At 42.4% G+C, this 25,881-nt stretch overlaps 1 protein-coding gene across 2 annotated transcripts in view; it reads right to left on the bottom strand.

Annotated features, from left to right (window-relative positions):
* LOC136753555 (glypican-5) overlaps window positions 1-25,881 on the bottom strand; it is a 150,200-nt gene that overhangs the window by 42,777 nt on the left and 81,542 nt on the right. For both annotated transcript variants that reach the window (XM_066709777.1, XM_066709776.1), the window contains one exon: window positions 17,851-17,971. In XM_066709777.1, coding sequence (XP_066565874.1) covers window positions 17,851-17,971 — 121 coding nt within the window. The remainder of the gene's footprint in view (window positions 1-17,850; window positions 17,972-25,881) is intronic.

The following is a 25,881-nucleotide window of genomic DNA, read 5'->3' as shown; positions in this document are numbered from 1 at the left end:
GTGTCCACCCCCCTCCACCCCCAGGACAGGTAGGTAGTTATAGTAGGAGACTCAATCCTTAGAGGTGTAGATCACACAGTGTGTTCTAGTGCTAAGGAGACCCGCATGGTATCTTGCCTGCCTGGTGCTCAGGTTGAAGATCTCCCTAAATTAGTAGACGGGCTACTGCCAAAATTGTGGGGAATCCACTGGTCATGGTCTGAATTGGAACCAATGACATAGGAAAATATAGGACAGAGGTTCTGCAAGACAAATTTAAAGAGTTAGGAACTAAACTAAAGAGCAGAACCTCCACTGTAGTTTTCTAGTTGAAACAGAATCTTTGTGGACAAACTTTTGAACAAACGATCTGGAGGATTAGTGGAAGGAGTGTGTTACAGACCACCTAACTCAATTTAGGTAGACAGGAGCAGACTGGATACAGATACAGTTGAAAATGGATGGTTATATTTTAAGAATATACTACTTGAGGCTCAGCAGAAATTTGTACCAAAACTTAGCAAACTGAGGACCATGCAAACAAATATCAAGAGAAAGAACATGTTGTATAGCACATACAAAAGGGATAACAATTAAACAAAATACAAAGAATATGTTGAACTGCAAAGAGATCTAAAGAAAGGGATCAGGAAAATTGAAAGAAAAAGAAAAACTAATGCTAAGAGCTTTCTTCAATACTATAACAGCAAGAGGTCAATAAAGTGAAACAGATAAAGGGCAAAAATGGAAGTGTCTTAGAAAATGAACAAGATGTGGCAAATGTTCTAAATGAGTATTTCACAGAGGTTTTTACAAAAGAAAAAACAGATGACATGCCACAGGTTAACAACCAGTCCAGTCAAACCCTAAGAGAGATCAGGATAAATGAGGAGGAGGTACTAAAGGGACTAGCAGAATTAAAAACAAACAAATCACCTGGGCCAGATGGTATATTTCCAACAGTATTTAAAGAAATGAGGGAAATTATTTAAAGGTCGCTAACTAAAATATTCCAAATGACACTTAGAACAGGGGATGTGCCAACTGACTGGAAGACAGCAAATGTCACACCAATCCACAAGAAAGGGGACAAAACTGAACCAGGAAACTACAGACCAATCAGTCTCACCTGCATCACCTGTAAAATGTTGGAAAAAATGATTAGACAGAAAATAGAGGAGCATTTTAATGAAAATCATATTCTTGGAGATAGTCAACATGGGTGTAGACGAGGCAGGTCATGTCTTACTAATTTATTAGAATTTTTTTAACATGCAACTACAGCTGTAGATCACATGAAAGCATATGATATGATATACTTAGATTTTCAAAAAGCTTTTGATAAGGTTCCACAACAAAGACTGATCCTCAAATTGGAAGCTGTAGGCATTCAGGGTAATGTATGGATTATGAACTGGTTGATGTATAGGAAACAGAGGGTGTCGATTAGAGGAGTTGCTTCTAACTGGAGTGAGGTTGTTAGTGGAGTTCCACAGGGATCAGTACTAGGGCCTGTGCTTTTTCTAATCTATATTAATGATCTGGACTCTGGGATAGTTAGCAAACTTGTCAAATTTGCAGATGATTAAATAGGTGGCTCATCAGATACAATCTGGGCAGTACAGGTTATTCAAAGGGACTTAGATTATATTCAATTGTGGGCTGACACCTGGCAGATGAAATTCAATGTGGACAAGTGCAAGATAATACATGCAGGTAACAAAAATGTCCACTATAATTACACTATGGGAGGAAAAGAACTAGATGAAGTAACATATGAGAAAGAAGTAGGAGTCTATGTGGACTCCTCACTTTCTCCACCCAAACAATGTGGGGAAGCAATAAAAAAGGCAAACAGAATGTTTGGGTACAGTGAGGGAAAAAAGTATCTGATCCCCTGCTGATTTTGTACGTTTGCCCACTGACAAAGAAATGATCAGTCTCTAATTTTAATGGTAGGTGTATTTTAACAGTGAGAGACAGAATAACAACAACAAAATCCAGAAAAACACATTTCAAAAAAGTTATAAATTGATTTGCATGTTAATCAGGGAAATAAGTATTTGACCCCTTCGACTTAGTACTTGGTGGCAAAACCCTTGTTGGCAATCACAGAGGTCAGACGTTTCTTGTAGTTGGCCACCAGGTTTGCACACATCTCAGGAGGGATTTTGTCCCACTCCTCTTTGCAGATCCTCTCCAATTCATTAAGGTTTCGAGGCTGACGTTTGGCAACTCAAACCTTCAGCTCCCTCCACAGATTTTCTATGGGATTAAGGTCTGGAGACTGGCTAGGCCACTAGGCCACCCTAATTCTTCTTGAGCCACTCCTTTGTTGCCTTGGCTGTGTGTTTTGGGTCATTGTCATGCTGGAATACCCATCCACGACCCATTTTCAATGCCCTGGCTGAGGGAAGGAGGTTCTCACCCAAGATTTGACAGTACATGGCCCCGTCCATCGTCCCTTTAATGCAGTGCAGTTGTCCTGTCCCCTTAGCAGAAAAACACCCCCAAAGCATGTTTCCACCTCTATGTTTGACGGTGGGGATGGTGTTCTTGGGGTCATTCCTCCTCCTCCAAACACGGGAAGTTGAGTTGATGCCAAAGAGCTTGATTTTGGTCTCATCTGACCATAACACTTTCACCCAGTTTTCCTCTGAATCATTCAGATGTTCATTGGCAAACTTCAGACGGGCCTGTACATGTGCTTTCTTGAGCAGGGGGACCTTGCAGGCGCTGCAGGATTTCAGTCCTTCACGGTGTAGTGTGTTACCAATTGTTTTCTTGGTGACTATGGTCCCAGCTGCCTTGAGATCATTAACAAGATCCTCCCATGTAGTTCTGGGCTGATTCCTCACCGTTCTCATGATCATTGAAACTCCATGAGGTGAGATCTTGATCAAATACTTTTTTCCCTCACTGTATATTGTCAAAAGTGTAGAATTGAGAACAAGGGCAGTAATGTTCAGACTGTACAATGCACTAGTTAGAGCTCATCTGGATACTGTGTACAGTTCTGGGCTCCACACTTCAAGAAAGATATCACTGCTCTAGAGGCAGTTCAGAGGAGAGCAACCAGACTTATTCCAGGTCTGAAGGGAATGTCCTACTGAGAGACTGAGGAACTGAACCTTTTCACCCTGGAACAGAGAAGACTATATGGGGACTTAATCCAAGTCTTCAAAATCTTGAAAGGCATCGACCACATTCAACCAGAGGAGCTTTCCCAGATCAGCAGGGACACACGCACCCGGGGACACAAATGGAAATTGGGCTTCAATGCATTCAAGACAGAAAACCGGAGACACTTCTTCACACAGAGAGGTGTCACAATCTGAACAAACTCCCCAGCGATGTGGCTGAAGAGACAATTTGGGAACATTCAAAAACAGACTGGATAGGATCCTTGGATCACTTAGTTATTAATGGACACCAAACGAGCATGATGAGTTGAATGGCCTCCTCTCATTTGTAAACTTTCTTATGTTCTTATGTTCTTATGGTGTGTCTTTGGCACTTGTTATCGTTCATGCATTTCTCAATCACCACCTCGTTATCAAGGCCAGCTGATGGTGAGTACTGCCGTAATCAGCAATGGCTGTATAGTTAAAGGGCTGTAATGGATATATAGTTAAAGATCGAATAATGTAATGTACTGTGTTACAATTACCGTCTGGGAGAAAGATCTTACAGAATCAGAAAGAATGCAGTTGTTGATTTATTTACTTTCCCCGTCTGAGGTTGCTGCAACATGCTGCCATGTTTTCTAATCAAGAGTTTAGTGAGTTGCCTCCTGCAGCAATACAGAGCTGTGGCCTGTCAATCATGCTGAATGAAGGAACAAGCAAGCTTCAGGTTCTTATTCTTGAAAATAATAATAATAATAATTATAATAATTATAATAATTATAATAATTAAATATATATATAAATATAAGGAATCCCCTGAAAGTTTTCACATTAAACAGGCAAGGTGCTGCACTGCATTTCTTGAGTCCTAGTTATTTATTCAGTTAGATTCCCAAAAACAATTGAACTACAGCAGAGAGTATATAACTCTCTCAATTGCAATCTTCCAAAAAACACTGTCTTTCTCAGGATTATAACCATTAACATAATCAGCTAAACCATATGAGTCACAGGGGTGGGTAGGTTTCCACAGAAAGAGAAACTCGAAAATGAATTTAAAAGAAACTAAATCTTATATCGGGTGTGAATTGGCAGCGTTTGATAGCGGTTTATGGACATTAAGCCTTTAAGACGACTTGGAATAGAAAGAGGATGAGACGGAGGATGGAAGTACTGTCTGGCTATCTCATGGCAGAAGGACATTGGGCCGCACTGCCATTCAAGTCTCAAGCACCAGTGTCTCTTTTCATCCGAAGTACTCAAAAGTGGGGAGAAAAAATAAAAAAGGCTTCTTGCATTTCTCATTAAACAGGTATCTGAGCCACAAACAATCAGGTCTCATAACAGGAGATTAGAGAGTGAGTTGGCAGGCTCGGGCTAGCATGGGGAGTCACCAGACAGCCGCCTGCTACAAGCCACTAATGAGAACCCAGAAAGGGAAAAAAATCAAGTGTGCTCCGTCCACAGCCCTGCACTGCGGGGTCGCAACAGAGTTCACAAAGGCAAGGATGGATTAGCCTGAAGCCACATTAGAATTACTTTGCAGCGATATTTGAATAACACTCCATTATACTGCTCTGTTCTGTCAAGTTGACTGCTTTATTATACCTGAAAAAGAGCTGACAGATCTACAGAATGCTAAGGTACAGTTTACAGAACAAGAACCTGCCATATTCCAGGTCTGAAGGGAATGTCCTACTGAGAGACTGAGGGAACTGAACCTTTTCACCCTGAAACAGAGGAGACTACGTGGTGGGCCTCGACCACATCAAACCAGAGGAGCCTTTCCAGATCTACAGGGACACACGGACCCGGGGACACAAATGGAAATTGGGCTTCAAGGCATTCAAGACAGAAAACAGGAGACACTTCTTCACACAGAGAGGCATCACAATCTGAAAAAACTCCCCAGTGATGTGGTTGAAGAGACAATTTGGGAACATTTAAAAACAGACTGGATAGGATCCTTGGATCACTTAGTTATTAATGGACACCAAACAAGCACAATGGGGCGAATGGCCTCCTCTCGATTGGACACTTTCTTATGTTCTTATGTTTTCATGCCCTGCTGCCCCTCTGTGTTCTGGGTAGGTTCCTTTGAGGATCACTCCAATCATAGTCATTCCTTTAAAACATCTACTTCATTCGAAACAGAGCAAACTCTCGCATGATGGATTCCAAGCTTTATTCACTGTCTGAGGTCTAGAGTCCAAAATTAACCAAGACATTATATCTTACCCATAAAGACTTAAAAACAGTCCAGATTACTGCCAATAATGAATCTGCAAATTCAATATTCATATCAGAATGGAGAGAAAGATGACTATTGTGTGGGACTGAAGATATTTAGCATATGTTCATTCCAATACATAGATATTTAATTCTCTCATCATCCACCTGATCACTGGCACCAAGAAAATACCCAGCATTCCACAATGTCGCTCCTTAGGTTCTCAAGAGTTTACAAAATCCCTGCTTCGGCTAGCTAGCCCCTTTGGCATAGCAGGTTATAGGGTACAGAAAAGGCATTGGCACATTTGCTTGGAACAACAACTGACTTTTTGATGGACAATGGCTAGTGGATCAGGATTGCAGAGATGGAATGGAAGACTGTTAAAGGACTCATCATCTCAAATGAACCTTTTGTACTGAGGTCCATTCCCTGTGTCCCCAAGAGAAGCCAGGCTCTGAACCCAGTCGGTATTTGTCGACGGTTGTGAAGCTGTGTTGGTCAGTTCACTTACTTCAGGGCCACAATCTAGCATGATCCATGGGTCCCTTTACATCACTATCACCAGATGCTGATCACTGGTTCTAATGAAGCCAATAACGAGTTGAATTAAGTAAATATGAGCTCGGGTAGGTTTAAAATATTGAGATTGCGCTCCTGTTTTAGAGGTGCCTGACACAGCAGCTTTAACAGAGAAACTCAGGATGAAAATCAAATGCATCTCACTGGCAGATGGGAAACGCAGCAGCGATATAAATAAAACGGAGCCTGATTGCCTGTCAGCTCTGTTGTTCACACAAGGAGCCGAGAGCTGTTTTGAAGTGAGATTGTTCGTAGATTTCAGACCTACAGGGTAGCTGGCGATGAGTTTGTGTTTCCCAGCCCTAATTCAAAATCTCCTGGGCAACTCAAATGCATTGCATGTCTTTAAGCGTACAGGTACCACACACTGCGTAGCCGCCACATCAGTAAACCTACATTCTCCCGGCTGTTACCCAGAGACTCACAGTCATACGATAACCTACAAAGTCAAAGACAAATTAAACACTTCCCTCAAGGAAAGAATGCTTTTAAAAGAGAGTAACAAAGGCTTTGTATTCACGGTTACTTCTTTTACCCCCCACTGCCCTGTAATGCATTTCCTGACTGGAACACTTAGACAGATACTTGGCACACTCCAGATGTGAGGAGACAAGTCTTCCCATTTCTCAAAGCTGCTCACAGTGAGTTTGGCAAAGACTGACTGGTGAATCTCATTGATAAGCAAACTGAAAACAATAAATCAGAAGGTGTCACGGATTCATTTTGACCTACATATACCCAGCTGGTGATTGGTTCTCTTCAGCACTGGGAAATCCCTTTGAATTCGATCAGGAAGCACATCTCATTCTGGGAGAGAGGTGTGAGGTTGTAGTTTGGTTGTATCTTGGTTCTGAAAAGTTTGATGTGAGGAAAAGGTTGCAGGAGTGTATTGCCCTGACCACATAGTGTCGTTAATGTTCCTTGGTTGTCATCTGGACATTTTACATTTCCATCTCTGAAACTTCAAAACATATCAAACTCAATTGTATTGTTTGCATGCGTATATATAGTATATTTAGTTTCCATTTTACTTACACTCTTTGTTCTCAATATGCTGTTATCTGTGAATATTTTTCTCTTGAATGTAGTTTTTAATAACATTATTTTGCAATGTTTAGAGCATGCAAATCTGTGTTGTCATATTGTTCCGTGTTCACTTTACCACAATGTTGCCACATCTGATTAGCTGTGTATACGATTGATTCTGTATAGGGTGTACGCCATAAATAAGATCAAGCTGTGGTTTATGCCAGCGCGGTACAGACTGATTAAACAGCACACAGTGACAAGGCAAGGCATTTGCTGTCCTGCTGCTGCTACAGAAGAAAATGTTAATGTTTCTCTTGGAATGCAGTTCTAGTGTCTAAGGTGGGATACAATGTAGCAAGAATGTGTCAAAACATGCAAATAGGAGTCTAAAATGTTAATGTTAAAATAGTTATGTGACAAAAGCATCTAAACTAACACAAACATTGTGCCAGAACAGTAACTTCAATATTCATACTTTTGCATCAAAGGGTTTGTACAAAATGTAATATGCTAATGCTACAACTCATGGTGCCACTAACCCAACACTGCCAGCATTTCCCCAATATTGTTTTCAGATGCATCACTGTGGCTTAGAAGTCACACAAAAGCCGCTGACAGATCGTCCATTAAGTTTCCAATTCTTTGCCCTAACAGTCCCATTTTGCCATTAATTCCCCCGTGGGTCTATGTTAATTTAGTACACTTTCACGTGGCCATTTTCCCACACTTTTCTGTCGCCCCGGTGTTTACATGTGCATTGCTGTGCTGCCATGGCTACCCTGACACTTTCAATTGGACTTTAAGACAAGTGAACCCACTGATACTGTTTCCAAAGAGGGGGAAAAACAAAAAACAAAAAACAAAACGTCAGGTTTTATATTGGTATCACACTGGTATCCAAAAATACAAAAGCAGGCATTTGGTTTCTTCAGAGCTTTTAACTTTAGGCTAAGTCCCAAAATATGCATAGATCTGTCTTGGTTTTAATTATTATTTTTGCATTATTTATTTTGTATTTAAAATTCTGCATTAGCTACACACGGGTCGCTGGAATGCAGCCGATTAATTTCTCTTTGGTCTAATATAGATCCTATTCAGTGCAAAGCCGAGTTGCCAAGAGAAACCAATCCCTGCTTAACTCTTGTCCAGCCCCGTCGGCACGTTTCAGCAGAACGGGAGATGAAAAGACTGAAACAACATGGCTGGGAAGGAGAGCTCTGATTAATTTTAAATCTCCCTCAGCAGGGTTTGAAAAACACATTCTTTCTATATTAGAAATGAAAATATGATTTTGTGACGAGATCCCAGCTCTCTGGGGCTCTGAAAAGCCCACCGGAGCCCAGTTTTAAGAGGTTCGGATCCAACGGCGAACAAAGGGCGTCGTTTCTCAAGCTTGGGAGTATAATGAGAACGACCCATCAGGAGCCAAATCGAACATGAACACATCCTTAAGTCATTACTTTTATTACAACAGCATGGATCTCCGCTCCCATTCCCATTCTCTCTGAGCTCGGCCATAAAACAAGAAGCTTTTTTCATCTCACCAGCTGTGCTTAAAAGTTGAGTCAAGGCGGAGAATGTTTAAAACGCCCATCCCTGCATTCTCATTGCGGGCGCATCCACTCCAGCAATTACTGAAGATCACATCATCTATATTCACCAGATTGCTTGTGTAAACTCAAAGATCATCCTCAGGGAGAGAGATTTTAAAGCAGTAGCCAAGAAGACCCTCTCCTTTTCAGCGTTTTACTGGCTTAAAAATAATGGGGGAAGATATTGAGCTCACTCTTGTTGACGCAGTCTTGACCTGTGGAAGTCAGCATTTTGTTCCTACTCTTGCAAATGGAGTCCACACAAATTTCCCCTCTTCAGTGTACAACAAGCTAGTGTCAACGTTCAAGATCAGTAATTTGGCTCCATTAGGGCCCAAGCCAGGGGCCTCACACTACGCCCAAGCGGATAATCTTCCAAAAGCCGCTCTGGATCTCAAGTCTTTGCTATATATCTCAATACACAAGGCGAGACACTCAAGCACTGATGGTCTGGTTCTCTCAGTTCTAGGCCTCCAAGCCTGTGTCTGTACATCCAGCGACTCAAAAGAGAGAAAATCTAATCTTCTGGGCTCTCTGAAACGGGAGAGGAGCTGCTACAGGTCTCAGGAAGCCGTCCAAGACCCGCCGTTCAGTTCATAATTAAATTTTGTCTTTCGTTTCCTTAGATTAATGTTGTAAAATGCCCAAGAAATCATCTGGGACTTTTAATACGAAAAACGTGTTACATCGGATACAAGACTCTCTAAATAATGTATCGCATTCAGAAATGTCCCAGGGCAGTGCACGGTAATTAATTTCTGCAACTAAATGATTAAATACTGATGGATGGCTGACGACTCCTAAGTCCGCTGCTGAGGTTTTTTTTTTTCCCTCTCTTTCCTTTCTGGTAATCTCTCAAATTAACCCTGAGTCTGCCAGAACTCTTTCTTTCAGTGGAAAAGCATTTCAATCAAATAAACAAACAAACAAATGCACAAATGGCTGTAAAGATCACATGCAAATGGTCAGTCCAGTTTCAGCCGAACCCAACACACCAGGTTTCAGTCTCCAAGGTTTGTTCATGAGTGTGACCAGAACAAAGCACCCTTTTCACTGGATGTGAACAATATCGAGTCACGCAGTTCTCTTTTGTGTCCCGTCTGAGTTATTCTATGGACCAAAATAGTATTCGACAATGAGTTTGACTGGGGCTCCATTGTGCCTCAACTGGTAAAAACTTCCACCCAGGTCGGGCAGACAGTATATGACTGGAATTCCCTGCAAGGCGGCACACGATTGGCTGAGAACTGCTTGGCTGCTTGGGTTGGGTGGCATAGAAATCCCAGGGCTTCCCCATCTTGTCATTGGACAGCTACACTCCTACAGTTAAGCAGGTGCCTGAGTGTTACCTTACATATTTTGTGTATCCCTGTATATGTTTCAACACACAATGTAAGTGTTTAATTAAGGAAAAAATAACAACAATACAAAATTTGGGATCTAACTTTACATTGTGAGGATATGTTGCAAATGCATCACATCTATATCAAATTCATGACATGCATACAATATAACAGCATTACAGTATTGGTCAGGTTACTTTCATTAAAAAAGTTGTTGTGATTTTTAATGTATTCAACATTTCCAGCTTGAAAGGAACGTGCAACGTATTGTTGTAACGATCCATGTTTAAAGCATTAGGAAAATTGTTTCGTCTGCAAATAAATAAATAACTCTCTGCCTTATAGTCGCTCTTCAAAGAATTAATAAAATAATAATTTAAAAAAACACAAATGTGCTTGGCTGATAGCTTGTATGGTTGTAAGTGATATTGGCCCAGTTCCCAGCGTGGTAATTAACTGTTTTCCGATTTATTTTTATATTTATTTTGATAAATAATCTTTTCTACATTAAATGACAATGCTGTAAACCTCTGCTCATTGTAGCATGAGGTTGGGATAAAATAATGGGCTGGAATATTGATGCTTCTGTGCAATAAATTTCTCTCATGGCTTCCGACGCTTTTGGCCGAATCCCTACAGAGCACAATATAAAAATTGCCTTTGAAGTAAAATACTGCAGACAAGTCACAAAGGGCAGCCATCAATGGCCTTCTGGGTGTCTTTCACTCTCACATTTGATTGCAGTTTTCACATCATCGCCCCGTCCTCAAAGCGCATGCCTCGCCCTGCCTGTCTGCCAACACTTAAGAAAGACTTGTGATTTTAACAACACATCTCCTTGACGTTTGCAACCAACATGGGTTCATAAAGCGTGGATATCTCTCAATGGGAAAGGGAGATTGCGGAAATAATTAAATAAAGACATGCATAGAAAGATGGAAGTGGGAGCTTTCTGCTGAGGGGGCACTTTGCAGTTCTCCGTTCAATCAGGATGATTAATTGAGCAGCAGTCAAATATAATAGACATAAAAAGATTTCATCTGTAACATTTTTACGAGCCTGCAAGTTCTCCTGGTGGCAAGAGTGCTGCAAGTCTATTAATTAGGGACAGGAGAGTGAGGGAAGCTTTTATTGAAGCAAGAGATATTGATGCAAGACAACCTTCGAAGGCCTGAAATTCTTTAGTAGTATTGTTTATCTTACTCCAAAGCATTTTACACTCCTAAACACTCCTTATTATTATGTTTTTATACTGGATCGATCACTGAAGGGTGTCTCAATCAGGATTTCAACCCACGACCCTCTGGCGATCAGTCCAGAGTTCTAACCACTACCTCTCACTGCAACAGTAGCTTCCAGACTGGTTTAATTCCATATTTCAACCCAAACCCCTCTGCTCCTTCTCGGAGAGACACGGGAAAGTAGAACTTCTTTCTAAGACCTCCGATCTCATTTTCCTCGCCTGGAAAAAGTCTGCTGCTCCACCCGCTTACTGCTAGATCCCATACATTTCAAATCCTCCGCAGCGCTCCTTTATTTTTCAGAAAACAATCTTGACTGACTGCGAGCCAGCTGGGCCGTTCTTCTCGGAATGAAAGGCGCATTCCTCAGGGAAATCCAATCACGTTACTTGGAAATCAATTATCATCTTTTAAAATTAAGCTCCTCTAATGACAGATCAGTCATTTGGAATGGAGAGAAATGGACATCAAATGCAAAACAGATTAGGGTGCTCTAAACCTTTTATTAAAAAAAGATTGGGTTCCTCGTTAAAAAAGGTTTGGTACTTTGTTAGCTATCGATTTTGTATAGTATAAAAAGGCAAAAATCATAAGTGTCAGTTTTATAAATCTATCGCTGCTTCCAGGGGGGGTTAAGGTTATTGACAATGTGTACAAACACTGCAGATTAATCCCTGTAATGCAACTGGGAAAGAAAAATAAATTTACTTAAATTCACTCTCTTAAAATAATACAAATACAAACACATGGTTACTCTTTTCTGGTTGTGGTCAAGCTTCAACACCGATCTTTATTAGTGGATTGCATTGTTAAGTCCAGATAAGTCTCTGCCTGGCCTAAGCGGTCCAGGAATGCATTTTTTTTTCTTTTTATTGCAAATAAATGTGCATATTCTTTGATCTAAACCAGATTTTCTGTAGTATTAACAGACTGTTTGAAAGCAAGCAATCAAGAATGCTCCCGATAGAACAGACAAATCTTCTGTGCATCTCCACCCAAAAACAGCTGGAACAATGGCCTCAATTCATCACCCAGATTTAATATTTCCAGTTTACTTGCGCTTCATATTTTATAGCATTGTGTGGGCTGGTTGTGTAGAGCGCACAACTGGGACCCATTTGAATGTTCATGTAAGGGTCTTAAGTCTATAGTTTCCTTGAAAAGTGGTGAAACGGATGAGTGAAGATCCCAGCTGAATGACATGAGTTAAGACAGGGGGTTGTAAAATATGGGCTGCCGCCCCATTGATTTCCATGAGGAAGCAGGCCCTCAGAGAGTGCTTAAAATCCTGCTTTGGACCACACTCACTACACAGGTGCATGTTGAGTATCCTTCAAACACCCAAACCTGAGCATCTGATACTGAGATAGCTGGCACAATAGCGATCACAGTCTCAGTTTCTTAAAGCAGACACTAAAATGGCCCATGTTGGACTCCTTCAAGGAATTAATAGAAGTAATAGCATTGCTTCCAGAATTTACAATTCTCGGAGTCTCAACAAAACACTTTCAATCTTATTTGCCCTCCAAAGTAAATGGACACTTAGTCAGTTATCCAACAACACTATGGATAGGGGGTGTTCAAGGCTACCATTTTTAAATGTATCTGGACTCTAATACATCCCAATTTGCTGACGTAGTTGCCTTTGACATCCTAGTTGACTGGACCCTCACAATCCGGCCCAGTATCCCCCCCTAAGGTCCTATTGTTTGTTTACCTCTCTACAATAGAGACCCTGAAAGTCACCCACCCACAGATCTGAGTCAAGAGTCTCAAGGTTATTATTTCAGCCGTTAAACACTAAGCCTCCCAACCTGATATTTAAACCGCTCACTTTTCCCTTTCTCCCCTCCTTTTTATTTTCTAAACAGCTGGCATATTGGGGGCAGCAGGGCGGGATCTAAAATGTCTGACACAATGATCGAGGCAAGCCGGCTCCTTATCTCGGGCAAACACAAAACCTTCGGAGAGGCTTTGTTAAATATTTCACACCTGATAGCAAATAAAGGAAAACCCTTCGGTAAATGTCAACAAGATTGCCGTGTCTTGCCGGTTTCCATGACGACAGCCCTGCAGCAGCACCCCCCCCATCCCGTCTGCTCTGCCGGGTGTCATTCAGGACTGACAACAGTCCATCCATCACTCAGGTAACTTCAAAGCGCCGGAGAGAAGAAGAAAGGGAGGCAGGTAAAGGGAAGGATTAAAAAAAGAAAGACAAGGCTTTGGGATATTTTGGGAACGAAGGCTGATTCCAGACGATACATGCTGGCATAAGTGCCTGGAGGTAGTGTCATGAATGAAGCGATTACACAATCAGTCAACCCGTCACGGGAGTTTTATTTTAGTTCTGTGACACGACGGAAACAGATGATGGATTTAAAGCCTTGAAAGCATCTAACTGCTACCCGTTCTCTCACAACAACAAAAGTGCAAGTGAGCGAGGGGAGTGAGGCGCCGCATGCTTAACACTTTTAGTTTCAGAAGTGCGATTGTGAAGGAGTATTTTGTGTCACATATTTCTCTGTGCTTTCATCGCTGAATTGTTGCACGTTCGTCTTTTTCCAATGTGCCTATTGATGCTCGGTTGTGATGCATACACAGAAGATCTGCCACGCTAATGATCCCGCTGTAATAACTTCTGAGAGGGGCCTCCCAAAGCTGGAGATGAAACAAGCGTACCAGTGCATTCAGTTTAAAACAAAACCCAGACCAATACAAATAATAAAAATGTTTTTCTTGTTACACAAAAATGCAGACATGTCAAGACTAATTATGGAGACCATTTGGGAGATTAGAAGACAGGGATACTAATTCTGACATCAAAGTCTTCCCGATTCTTCCTTCACTTTTTAGATTAGTGTTTAGTCCTATACTAAGAAAACAAAGTGTGGGACAGGACAGTGTATGAGTCAGGCATCTTTACAAATCACCACAACGTGATGATTTCCACCTGGCCTACCTGATCAAGCAGAAGCTTTTTGTCTGATGGAAGCAGCATTGCAGAAACATCGGAAAACAGTGCATACAAAAAACATCCAGTCTGGGAATGAATGTAGATATTATAAAGTTTAAGGAAGCCAAGAGTGTCTGTCTTCATTCTCCCGATCTGCACAACCGACCTTAAAACGTTTCTGTACTTCCAAGTCTGTTACCGTTCGGTATCCAGTGGAACGCCGATTCGGTCTAGGACAATTTCCGGCTAATCGGCTCCTTCTGGGGAGCCCGAATCAAAGCCACTGCTCCGTCAGGCTGCAGAAATGCTCAATCAGATTCCCCGTCTTCCTTTCTTCCACATCAAACACAAGCCACGCATCATTAAGAAGGAGCAGGCCAGGGATCATTCGTATGCGACTGGCGTTTCGGAGCCGGAGTGCAGAACTGGGGGATGAGATAGTGAGGAAGGCATGCAGGGAACATCTGATTCCAGTGGCCAAATTAGACCCAGCAGGTCATGACTGAGATGTGAGTCAAACTTATGAAGAACCTTTAAGTGGCGATCGCTTCATGATAACGCCATCCGATGACAGCTGCTGCCCAACCCGTGCGGCCATGACGTGTGTATTTTGGTGATGTACATTGTGGTGTTTGAGCCGTGTAATTAGTGCCACACCGTGCACCTGATGCTTGATAGCTAATAAAGGTGGTGATTTGGATGAGAAAGGCTCGTCGGATTTTCTCATTTCGGCTCCCGCGCTTTCTGTTCTGTGGAGTCTTTTATAAGAAAGGGAATTGTATTGGAGTTGTAAAGGACACACAGTCTAGGCAGAGAGGACCACTTTGAATACACTGCAGAATATGAGAAAACTATGGAAGAAAGGAAAAGCAGACCACGTCACAGAAGCACATTCAACTCACATCCAATCCCTGTTCAAATCCCATAGTTTCTGTGGTCACAACCTCTTTTCAGGCACAGGAATCCCGAGTGGTGTTCGCTTCCTCATGCCTCTTCTTCTCGCCTCAGAATAGCCCAGGGCTGGTGAACATTAGGACTGAATTGAGTGTTTAATTTAAATTATCATTTTATTTTTCATTTTCAAGCCCCTTGAGGGGAGAAAATAAAAACATATTAAAAAAATGCTTTCTACCGAGCATGGTAGAAAGAAGCCTTGATATTCAGTGCTGGATGGAGGTGTGGGAGGGATGGAGGGCAAAAACAACTTCACGGGAAGCTTCAGATTTTCACACACACACAAACATCAGACGCTGACAAACTCCTATTAATACAGGCAGGAGACATGTGCTGGGTCAGTAGGCTGCCTGTACAGCAGATTCCCCCTGTCAGGAGCGCTTGTTTGGCCAGTGAGCGGGGCTTGCTTGGTGAGCACTGACAGGACTGTCAGGAGCATCATGTGTCGGTGGCTGGTGGTGGTGGACGGGGGTGGACGGGGGTGGATGGGGTTGCCGTGTCAGTGAGTGAGCTTGCCCTCCCAGCCGTGAAATGTCTCCAGGCTGAAGGTCTGTGGGCGCGCTGGCAGGTTGAACGATGTGCAGCCGTTTAGCATGGAGGGTTGCGCTTGGTTTCTTTTATTGAATGATAATCTTGTTTGTACAAACCTGCTCCTTGGAGACAGAGAAGATTGCCTGATTTGAAGAGAGGTGTGAGCGATGGTTTGTGTGTGTGTGTGTGTGTGTGTGTGTGCGTTGGGGGTGGGGGGGGGTGTTAGCTACATAGAGGATAGTTATTGAATCTGATGATTAGCAGACAGTTACATATATGAAGAAAAAAATTCCAACACACAGTAAGTAAGATTTGTATGGCACCGTGCTGGAGTTCAGAGTTTCAGTTTCCATCAATTCATTTAAGTATCTCTAAGACTTTGTAGAGTTTAACCAAAATCTGGGAGGTTAACTTGATTGATTATGGCTAACTCTGTCTTAGTGCAAACCTCCTGCTCTAATGCATCAGGAAATGTAGGCCAGAAAGCAGCTTTTTCTTTGACATTGAATCAAACCCCCCATCAGGTCCAGTGCTTTTAATTTGCCCTTGCCAGGTGGGTGAAAGCTTTGGTTTTAGTGTTTTAAGCAAAATGAAAAGCTCTTGGCCTTCACAGGAAGATTGTTCTGAGTCTGTACTCCATTACACAATCCACATCTGAGAGGAAAGCCCTGGATTTTGACCACTTTGCCATTTCTCTACCTTAAATGGAGCCACTTGAGAATGAACGCTCTGTGAAAAATGTAAATAGGAAAAGCTAGTCAGCCTATAGGGAACAAGATTAGGGGACAAACTTGTTTTATGCTCTTCAGAATTTTTGTTTGTGTCTCATATAAAAAGGGTAGATTCATATTACCTGTCACAAATTACTGTGTTCCCTCAGAGCAATTCTCAACCATCTTCCCCTTGGATTCAGTGTTTGTTTTGCTTTCCCTGCATCGCCAGTTGACATTTTAAGTGAGAAGCTTGTTCTCCCAGCATGCACCTTGTACAGCAGAGCACTTTGCTGGAGGTGTATCGAAAAAAGGGCTAATATAGATGGGGACAACAGGCGAGTGGTTTCCAATATCGCTGTCGAATGGTGCCTGCCTGACGGGAATGAGATTAAGCCCAGTGCTGATCAATCTATTTCTCATTGCAATTTAGGAACACAACACAGGACTTTAACATGGTCTGTAAAACATTTCTGTTGATTCAGACCACACTGAGCGCACACATTATACCCGTCCATTGTTACAGCACACTGTGACTGCACTGGAACCTGTGATGTGCTCTGGACTCACACGGAAACATATGACTGCTGATTCACTGCCACACAAATCAGCACAGCCCCTCTGCACTGACACCTGACGCCCTTTGGTCCAATCTCTCACAAAGTCTTCTTCAGTTCACCCACATCCCCAGCTCGGCCAACTCTCTTGCTTGTAGTGGCCTTGCAGTTTATGCGAGGAACAGCAAAGCGCTACGGTAGGGTCTGGGGTCTGTTACTTTTACTGCCAGTCACCCTGACATCCGATTTGTCCCATTACAAGTTAATTACTACCATCCGAAAGTACCTGTGTGATCTTTTTCGGTGGCAAACCGAGTGTAACTGCAATATGGCCACACACCTGCTGGACACACAATACAACAACTCCATATACTTACATGGAGATTTTGACAATTGGTTTACTGCCAGAACCCAAAAGTGTGGTGTTACAATGTATACAACAAGCCTCTTACTAAGATTTCTGGACTATGTGTGACTGGACTTGGATTGAACATGCTGCACTAAATGATTCAAACTATTTACAATCAATGATCCTTCTGTCTATTGCAGGGCTCTCAAGCTCAGTTCCTGGAGGGTCGTAGTGTCGTCTGCTTTCTGTTCCAACTGGAGCTTTCAGTCACCTAGTTATTTACACATTTAGACATCTATTACAGTGTTTCAAGGTCTTTAACAGTGGAGAGCTTAAAAGATTATTTGGATTCACAGTGCACTTGTCTTGTAAGCCTGGAGAGAAGTATTTAAAATACACTTCTAAAATTCAATAAGTGCAAATAACCAAACATAGTCATACATTTTATTTTGCACTTATTGTATTGGATTGTATTATGTAATGCTTTTGAGATTTTTTATTAGATAAGGGTGTCTTAAATAATAATCAATATCTCTATATAATAGGGAGATTAGACAAATTAGCCAGAAGACACTGCGGAGAATGATATACTGATTATGGGATGATTTACCAATTGGTTTGTTATTCTCCTGTGTGATTTGGTCCTAGACTGGGTTGTGACACTTTTCTTACCTGGTTGAAGCGCTCCAGCATCTCCTTCACCTGGTTCAGAGCTGGGTCCGGACCTCTGACTTTCACCTCGGGGTTCTGCTTCTGGGCCTGCAGGCCATTTCCCACCACCCGGCCGGTGTAACTGAGAGAGCAGGGGAAGAGAGGGAGAGAGAGGTGTAAACTCAGTATACACACTACACTTCTGCTCCCCGCTGAGTCATTTCTGTGTCGTAAAAACCTTGGCAGATTAAAAAACCCTGCTTGCCATGTGGGATCAATTCAGAGAGTTTCTGAGACACAGCTTTCCACCAGCGACCCTTTTCTCTCTCTCTTTTATCGAGCAGCATGGCTCCAGATGTTGAGCAAATGACAGCGGCGGGTGAAGTCATGTCAGACAGTGCAGCTGAGACCGCTGTAAACAGGCAGCGGGAACAAATGAAAAGGGCCGTTCCAGTGGCTCTCGCATCGAGACAAAGTCAGCAGGCCACGATTCTGTCTCCCTGAGGGTTAAACTCGAGGGTGTTAAAGAGAGCTACATTATAAAGCAGTTCCTGTTACGTTCAGGGAATTGGAAACGAAACACTGTCCGTCTTTTCTTTTCTTTCCCATGAATCAGTTGTAAAGGTCATGTGCATGTTTTTAGATCAATGCCGAAGGGAGCTTCCGATGTGGGGGGAGCATAAATCTCCTAACAGCTGATTCACGGTCATCTGGAAAGGCCTTAAGGGTTCAAGTCATCAGTAGATGTACACAGTTATAAAGTATATCTTATTATGAGAAGATCATTTTATAACTGTTGTAAAAGTTAGGGATTTGTAATTAGCAGTAGCTGGTGTGTTATTAGTTAATTAAGCTTTAGTTCAACTTAACTGGAGTGGTTCAATCATCTTCTTCAGGCATATATGTATATGACTGTATATGACTGCTATCCCCCCCTTGGATTTTAGATTGATACTGATGGATGTTATAAATGTCACATATACAGTTATTTTGCAAATTCTGGAATCACCAATTCAGTGCATTCCGACCCCTCCCAGACACAAGCCTCTGAGCAAACTGCAGGCCTACAACACTCCCCTTCACAAGCAATGCAATCTCTTCAGCCCCGCTCAGCTTACAGATCTACATATCTGTCCTCTGTTTCAGGATTACTAAAGACATTTTGTTTGTTTATCAAAATAGCTGCATTTCAACTCATATATCAGTCCTCTTTGAAAATGCCAGTCAGGAAAAGTGTGTTCTAGACTTTCAAGTTCTGTGCAGCAACACGATGTTTATATTCGGTATATAGGAGAATAGGCATGAGGCTTCGATCCTGCAGTCTGTATGGATGTGATTGACATATGTTAAAAAGTCCAGCCTGCATCCATATACAAAAGCATCTTTAAAGAGGCCGTTTTAATGTTTTCATTAGAAACCACCTCTAATTGAATGCTATAACAAACATACACATTCCAATTAGAAGAGTACAAACAAACAAACAAACAAACAAACACAGTGTATGTGAAGTGCTAATGTATTTAAATGTAACATTTTAATTAGCTACAGCAGTTGTTTTCTTAAGTAAACATCTTTACATGCTTGTGTAATACAAGATGCATAAATCTACCCGAAACCTCTTCCATCCTAAGGATCTGAGTGAGGAAAAGGTATTCGCATTGTGTTTTAGCTGGATTTTTAAAGCCACGCGAACACCAGACTCCATTGACTTTCTACGGGTTTTCTGCCCCCGTGAATCATTGAAAATCAAGTCGAGGCTGAAGTGTTGTCTTTGCAGCAGCGATGATCGATAAAGTTTGGACTGCCTAGTTTACAGACATCAATGATGAATTAAAAAGTCAAACAGTTTGAGCTGGCATGTACCGGCTGCACATCGAAGTAATGAGATCATGTCCTGAGCATCTTGCATTCCTTTTATTTTGGGGAGGGGGCGGTTATTAGGGTAATGAAACGAAAAATCATTGACCGTTAGCTCTGATAGCTCATTATTACAATTTGCAGTGAAAACATGCCCACCCATTTCAGTGAGAACTGTCTTGCCTTCTTCATTAATCATTTACGTTGACATGAGGAAACCAATTACGACCAAAACAGACAGAGGAAATGCACCCAGGATTCAATTCACTGTGATGGAGTAGCAGAGGTCCGGCTCACCTTTGTTTCTATTCAATTTTCCTGTTGTCTACAAACAGGGGGCTTCACTCCTGGGCCTGGGGGACCCGTTTGGCTCCTGGTTCTCGTTCCAACTGAGCTCTCAATTGATTAGGCTTACTGAACTCTTTAATAACGCTTTAATTGAAGTATTTGCTTGATTGGCCCTTCTATTAAGATATTTTCCATCCTTATAGAGATGGGGTTAGACATTAGTGTTAACTCAGATGCTACTTATCAGAACTACATCCATTTAAGAGAATCGATATTAAAAGCAGGTGAGTGGAATGTGAGTAACTGGGAGAAAACAGGTTGTTTTTTTGTATAATTGTGTCTTTATAAAAATATAGTTCACACAAGACACAGGGGACGGCCAGATACAGGTTTGAGAAGCCCTACTGTTGGCTACATAGGGCTAATTGATTTGATGACAGCCTTTCATGGAAATCTTCACAACAACACACTACACAATCCTGTTCAAAATAACTGCATTACCCCTGAGAAGTAATCTATTTTTGATGCATTCCATTAATGAGACGTACTTGCAATTGTTCCAGATCCGTAAATTATCTTCACAACAAGACACAAAGCTGGATTCAGAACACGACGTGGTTATTTGAACTCACTATGAATAAAATATTTTGACCAGATACACAACATTGCTCATGTTCCAATGATAACTGCAGAGCAAACACAAACATGCTGCCTTTGAAGTCTCGCAGTTGATCCACCCTTTGGCCTGATTACAGCAGAGCACTGTTCTGGCCACGGTCAGCTGATAGACGTGATTAACTGTCAGTTCGTGGAACCTGATTTAGTTTCATTAGTGTCTGTGGCTTCTTCCTGGAAAGTATAGCACCACAAGTCTTCATGTAGTGTTGACGGACTTGGCCCGCCTACAGTTTTTCGACTGTGACGCAATGCAGAACATGGCTCCTTTGTTTTGTTTGTGGCCTCCATGAACACCCAGGTTTATGCTTGACTTTGTTAGTTTGTTTTCATTCCACTCAAGACACTGTAAACAATAAAGTACTTTTCTTTTCACCGTTGACCTCTGCTTCCACCTGTCCATCACACGAGACACGGTTACGGTATTTATTAAAGCCTTGCCCTCTCTGTGGCTCAACATAGGAGGCTTTCTACCACATGCCAAAACATGTTTAAAAATACTCAAACTAAGCAGAAGATAAGCACAATTCTGATAATCTTAGCTGCAGCCCTACTGACAGCCTGGAGACAGCAGCCCGGATCGATATGTTCAGGTACAGGCTGTTAATCACTGCTCCTCCAGTCCTTTCCCCAGCCGAGCTGCATTGAAACCAGCAGCGGGAGCACAGAGCAGAGGAGCAGAGACTGCAGAGGTGACCGCAATGCAAAAAGCACAGACCTAGCATCGATCGCAATATCAAGGACCATGATGCCTCAGTCTCTGGTGGGATTGTCACGGCAGTGGGCGGGGCTACGGGAGCCGAGCAGAGGAGAGCGGAGGCTTTCCCGCTCCCAGGGATTTCTCACAGCAGACTGGAGGAGATAATTAGTGCTTCGGATCCCCCGGGGTTTAATTACTGTGGCACGCAAGAGGAAAAGGAGAAGCAGAGGTGGTGGTATTGGGGGGGGTCTACCTGTCCCACATCAGGACATCACAGCTCCTGGACTCAAAGTGTCTCTTACAGTGCAACTCCTTGGGGTAATTTAGCATCTGTTCTGCGCTTTTCCATTCAGTGACTGGAAGCTCTTACACGGGAAGGTCAAGTATATGACGTTTATATTTCACTTTCACTTGGAAACAAGGAGAGACACAGAGGTAGGACGCTGTGTAAAACCGGGCTGTGTCTCATAAAGAAATATCATATTGAAAGACACACAAAGTTTCTGCCTCTGGAAGTGTTTTAACACACCACTCTGTATTCACCACAGCCCTCCGCACTGTGAGTCACGGCTCAGATCTGGCCACATGAATATCGCTTAAATATTCAGTTAGCAATTCAGATGCAATATTATAACATCCAGCGGTTGGATTATATCGCTTTTATTGCTTTGTTTAATATTGTTTTGCAGTTTTGTTTTAATGGATTTCTCCTGATCACCAATTCCTAAAGGGAATCTGATAGCAAGCCGAGAGTTTATTTGCTTTCGAAAGTCAGGTTTTGATTATAAAAAAGATGATTGCACAAACAACCCAAGGAAATCTGTCTAGTATCAGGAAGGGTTTTAGGTATCAGCAATAATTAAGAGATCCTCTTTAGCAATTGTTTCTGAAGTTTACTGGTTATCCAAACTATATCGCCTTCCCAGCACTCACATGCCATTAACAGAACACATGGGCTTTATTAATAAGGGAATTTGTTCCCATCCTGAGGGACCTGAGCCCATTGGAGAAATATTTATCTGTATTTGTTTGGGCCACATCTGCAAATGACTGAGGTGAGATATTTGATGTGATTTATATCCATCCCTCTGCTGTAAACTGAATTCCATCAAACGTGCAAAAGCCTGCAAATATTTCAGATCTGTCTCCTTGCTTTAAAATTCAGAGGGTCCCTTTGAACTTACACTAAAAACTACCCTAAGTTTACCCTGGTACATTTGTTGTACTTTTAACATGGTTTTACTGTGGTTGTACCATAATTGCACAATGCTTTCCTGAGGTTTTAGCATGTCTTCACTGAATAAACCAGGGTATACCATAGCAAATATGCCTTAAAAATACTTCTAATCATGGCCTATCATGGTATTACCACTTACACATACATCACAATGAAGTAAAGCACAATGAAGGGATGTGAAAAGCATGTTAGAAGTGAAAACATCTTATGGCACAGTTACCATGGTAAATTTGCATTAGGCTTTGTTCTTACTTATTCTTTATAAATACTTACACACCGAACTAAGACACTTTAAACCCTTTTGATTTCATTTCATTTCGCAGCTCTTTCACCTGTGTTCAGAAGCCTGTTAGAAACGGGCCTCTGAGCCCGCTAGCCTACAACACAGTGTTCAGTAAGCAAGGAGAGTCATTTCCTGCGTCCCGTCAGTGCAGCGAACTGTTTCAGTCAAGCAGCTGCTTGCTCTGCTGTGTGTGAGGTTTCAGATGGGGTGGGTAAGAGTTAACAACTGCGCCACTCCAGCTAATATCAGTTTTCAGTCGACCTAATTATAGACGAAAAAGGTGAGTGCGTCTCTTCGTGTGTGTGTGAGGAAAAGCAGCTGATTTGTGTTTGGGTTACACAAGGCCTCCAGATAAGGCAAGCCTTGACAAAAGCACAGCCACCACAATTAAACCCCACCACCCCCCAAACGCAAGAAGGACACAAAAGAGTGGAGGCTCCTTCGGCGCATCTAGCTCGTTTGGTCACATGCTGATAACTAATTGATCCAAGGGTTTCAGACAGCTGTTTGTTTGGAAATCCCAGGGGTGTCTGGATGTGCGTTACTTGTTCCAGACTCCCACGGCCCTCTGTGTAAAGAAGTACGTCCTGTTTTAAGTCTTAAAGGCACTTCCTGTTCATTTCCTCTTGTGTTCTCTCGTCCATGTTTTTGTTTTCTGTTTGTGGACACTACAAATCAGTTAACTTTTACAACCTGTTTGAGTTTTCTTCTTTGTTTTTCTCCCCAGCCAGACCCACTGGAAGATACATGCCAACATGTTTGTGAGAGAGCCATGTTATCACCAGTTAATGCAACTCCAGTCCAGTTACATCATCCCAGCCTCAGAAAAGCAGCAGTCAGTGAGTCATTCGCCGCCATTTTCCTTGTGTACGCCTGGCAGCTTTGTCTATTTATGTCTCAAACCCCCCGAATGCCTATTAGACTGCACTCCATGATTCAACTCTGTGCATCGCAGCCAATAAACTGTTATGACCTACATGACCTGCCTACTAAGATCCTTTTTTTAACTTCTTAATGTAGGGTAGTTCTGCAACTCAGTGACTACACATCTATACCTTGGACTGGAAGTGTGTTTCTCTGTCCACTTCATTCATTCTTTCTAGTTTAGTTCTTATTCTTAGAACATTCTTAGAATATTCTGTAGTTCTGGTTCTATGACAATATGTAACTACAGACCTACCTGACTATTTACAGACATAAAATAGAAGAGGAATCTGACACTCTACTATCCTGTACTGAGTTAGAAAGAATCTACTTAAATTCTCTACAAATAACCCCCATTCATATTCATCGTTAACCAATCAGCCACACACAGTACATTCAAAGACAGAGAGGTCAAAACAGAAGCACAGACAGGGGCACGTCTGACTGCGTTCACCAATGCAGCGTGTACGATTGCGGGGGAGATGCCAGGTAACATAGGTGTGGAAATGACTCCAGTTTCCCGTCGACTGCCCTGCTCATGTCAGCTGTTTTTGGCGCATTGTTCCTTTATTCCTGTGCCTTTTTATTCCTGTGCACCCAACGTAAAATGAGGCGAGCTCATTCAGAGAAAGCAACAGCAAATTGCAAAGTAGAGCAAGCAGAGACGACTGAAGGAGTTTACAGGAAATTGGTATTCGGTCATTAAGGCCACAGCTTCCATTATGGCGCTTTAAAACAAAAAACAAACACACTGAGATGTCAATAGATTTCTAATGTGCCTGACCAAATCCACCCACCAACCCCTTCCCTCACATACATAAAATTAACACGTCCTATAAAAAAAAAAGTGTCCGAGATCCCCTTAATGTACATTTAATAAGACACAGCTGACAGAAGAGAGGCCCGGCTGAAGAGACCTCTTGAAGTTTTCGCTGACATTTCAATTATTAACGCCAGGATAATCCTCCAAGTCACACTTTTCTAACTGTGCTGTAGGTAAGCCATACATTATTCCCTTTATTCTCGCCTGTTAATTAGCCGGGGTATTTAGACCATGAATTTCAAAGGTAACTCTCGTCTGAATTGCCTCGCTATCAGGGGCATGGCAGGAATCGCTTAATCATCCCCACAGGGCCTTGCAGAGGAAGAGAAAGCCACTCGCTGGCCCCTCACCACCGGGTCATTGCAGGTGTACTAGAGGTCTTTGCCTGCATCAAGGCGGGACACCCACTACACTAATGATGCGCCACGGGAAGGCTGTATGCCCAGCCATGACAGGATGACAAAGCAGAAGGAAATTAGGAAAAGACTCTCTTGCAGGTTGTACTTCGTTCTCTTTGTCATTGGATTACTCAAGGTGCAAATATAAATTCCCAGGCAATCCTGGCTCCCACCAAAGCGCTGGTCCAGGCCACAATGTAGATTACTGTGACCGGGATTGGGCTGCACGGGTTTGAAGGGGCTAGACGTCAACGCTGAGGTTCATTGGCTTATGAAACAGGATCCTGTGAGCCTGCAAGATTATTAATGAGAACTGTGTTACTCTAATTGTTTTCTCTTTGTTGTTGTTGTCCTTTAGTCTGTTGGCCGGACAGCATCCGTCTGTTGCCTTCCACCGGCTCCTCACACGAGCGACGATCAATGGGGACTATCGATTTCACGAAGAGGGAATATCACCAGGCGGGCGGATGGCCGGGCTGAGGGGATGGTGTCTGACGCAGCTCGGCGCTGACAGAGATCACCGAGGCAGCCTTCTCTCGGGGAGCAGCTCTTGAACAGCCGCCCACACCTCGTCATCTCGCAGACAGAGGCAGTCGGAGATTTACTCCTGTCAGCCAGCACTCTCGGCCTACAGGGAGCTTTCCAGACAAGCTGATAATACACGAGAGCTGGATGTATCGGGGTTTGTGTTGTCAGTGCGCTGTAATGCAGTTCTGATGTTTCACATGACGGGAATGCTCACTGACTTGTAGTTCTTTTCAATTGTATTATTTTTTAAATTTGCAGCTTTAACTTTCATTTAAGTTATTTCTATTATAAGTAATGTAAGTTATTTCATTTGAGCACGTAAGCTATCCAACCCCTATG

The sequence above is a fragment of the Amia ocellicauda genome, chromosome 7, assembly GCF_036373705.1.
Source record: "Amia ocellicauda isolate fAmiCal2 chromosome 7, fAmiCal2.hap1, whole genome shotgun sequence".
Taxonomy (NCBI): Eukaryota; Metazoa; Chordata; class Actinopteri; order Amiiformes; family Amiidae; genus Amia; species Amia ocellicauda.
Note: the sequence above shows the minus strand (reverse complement) of the source record. Positions and strands in the feature narration are given on the sequence as shown.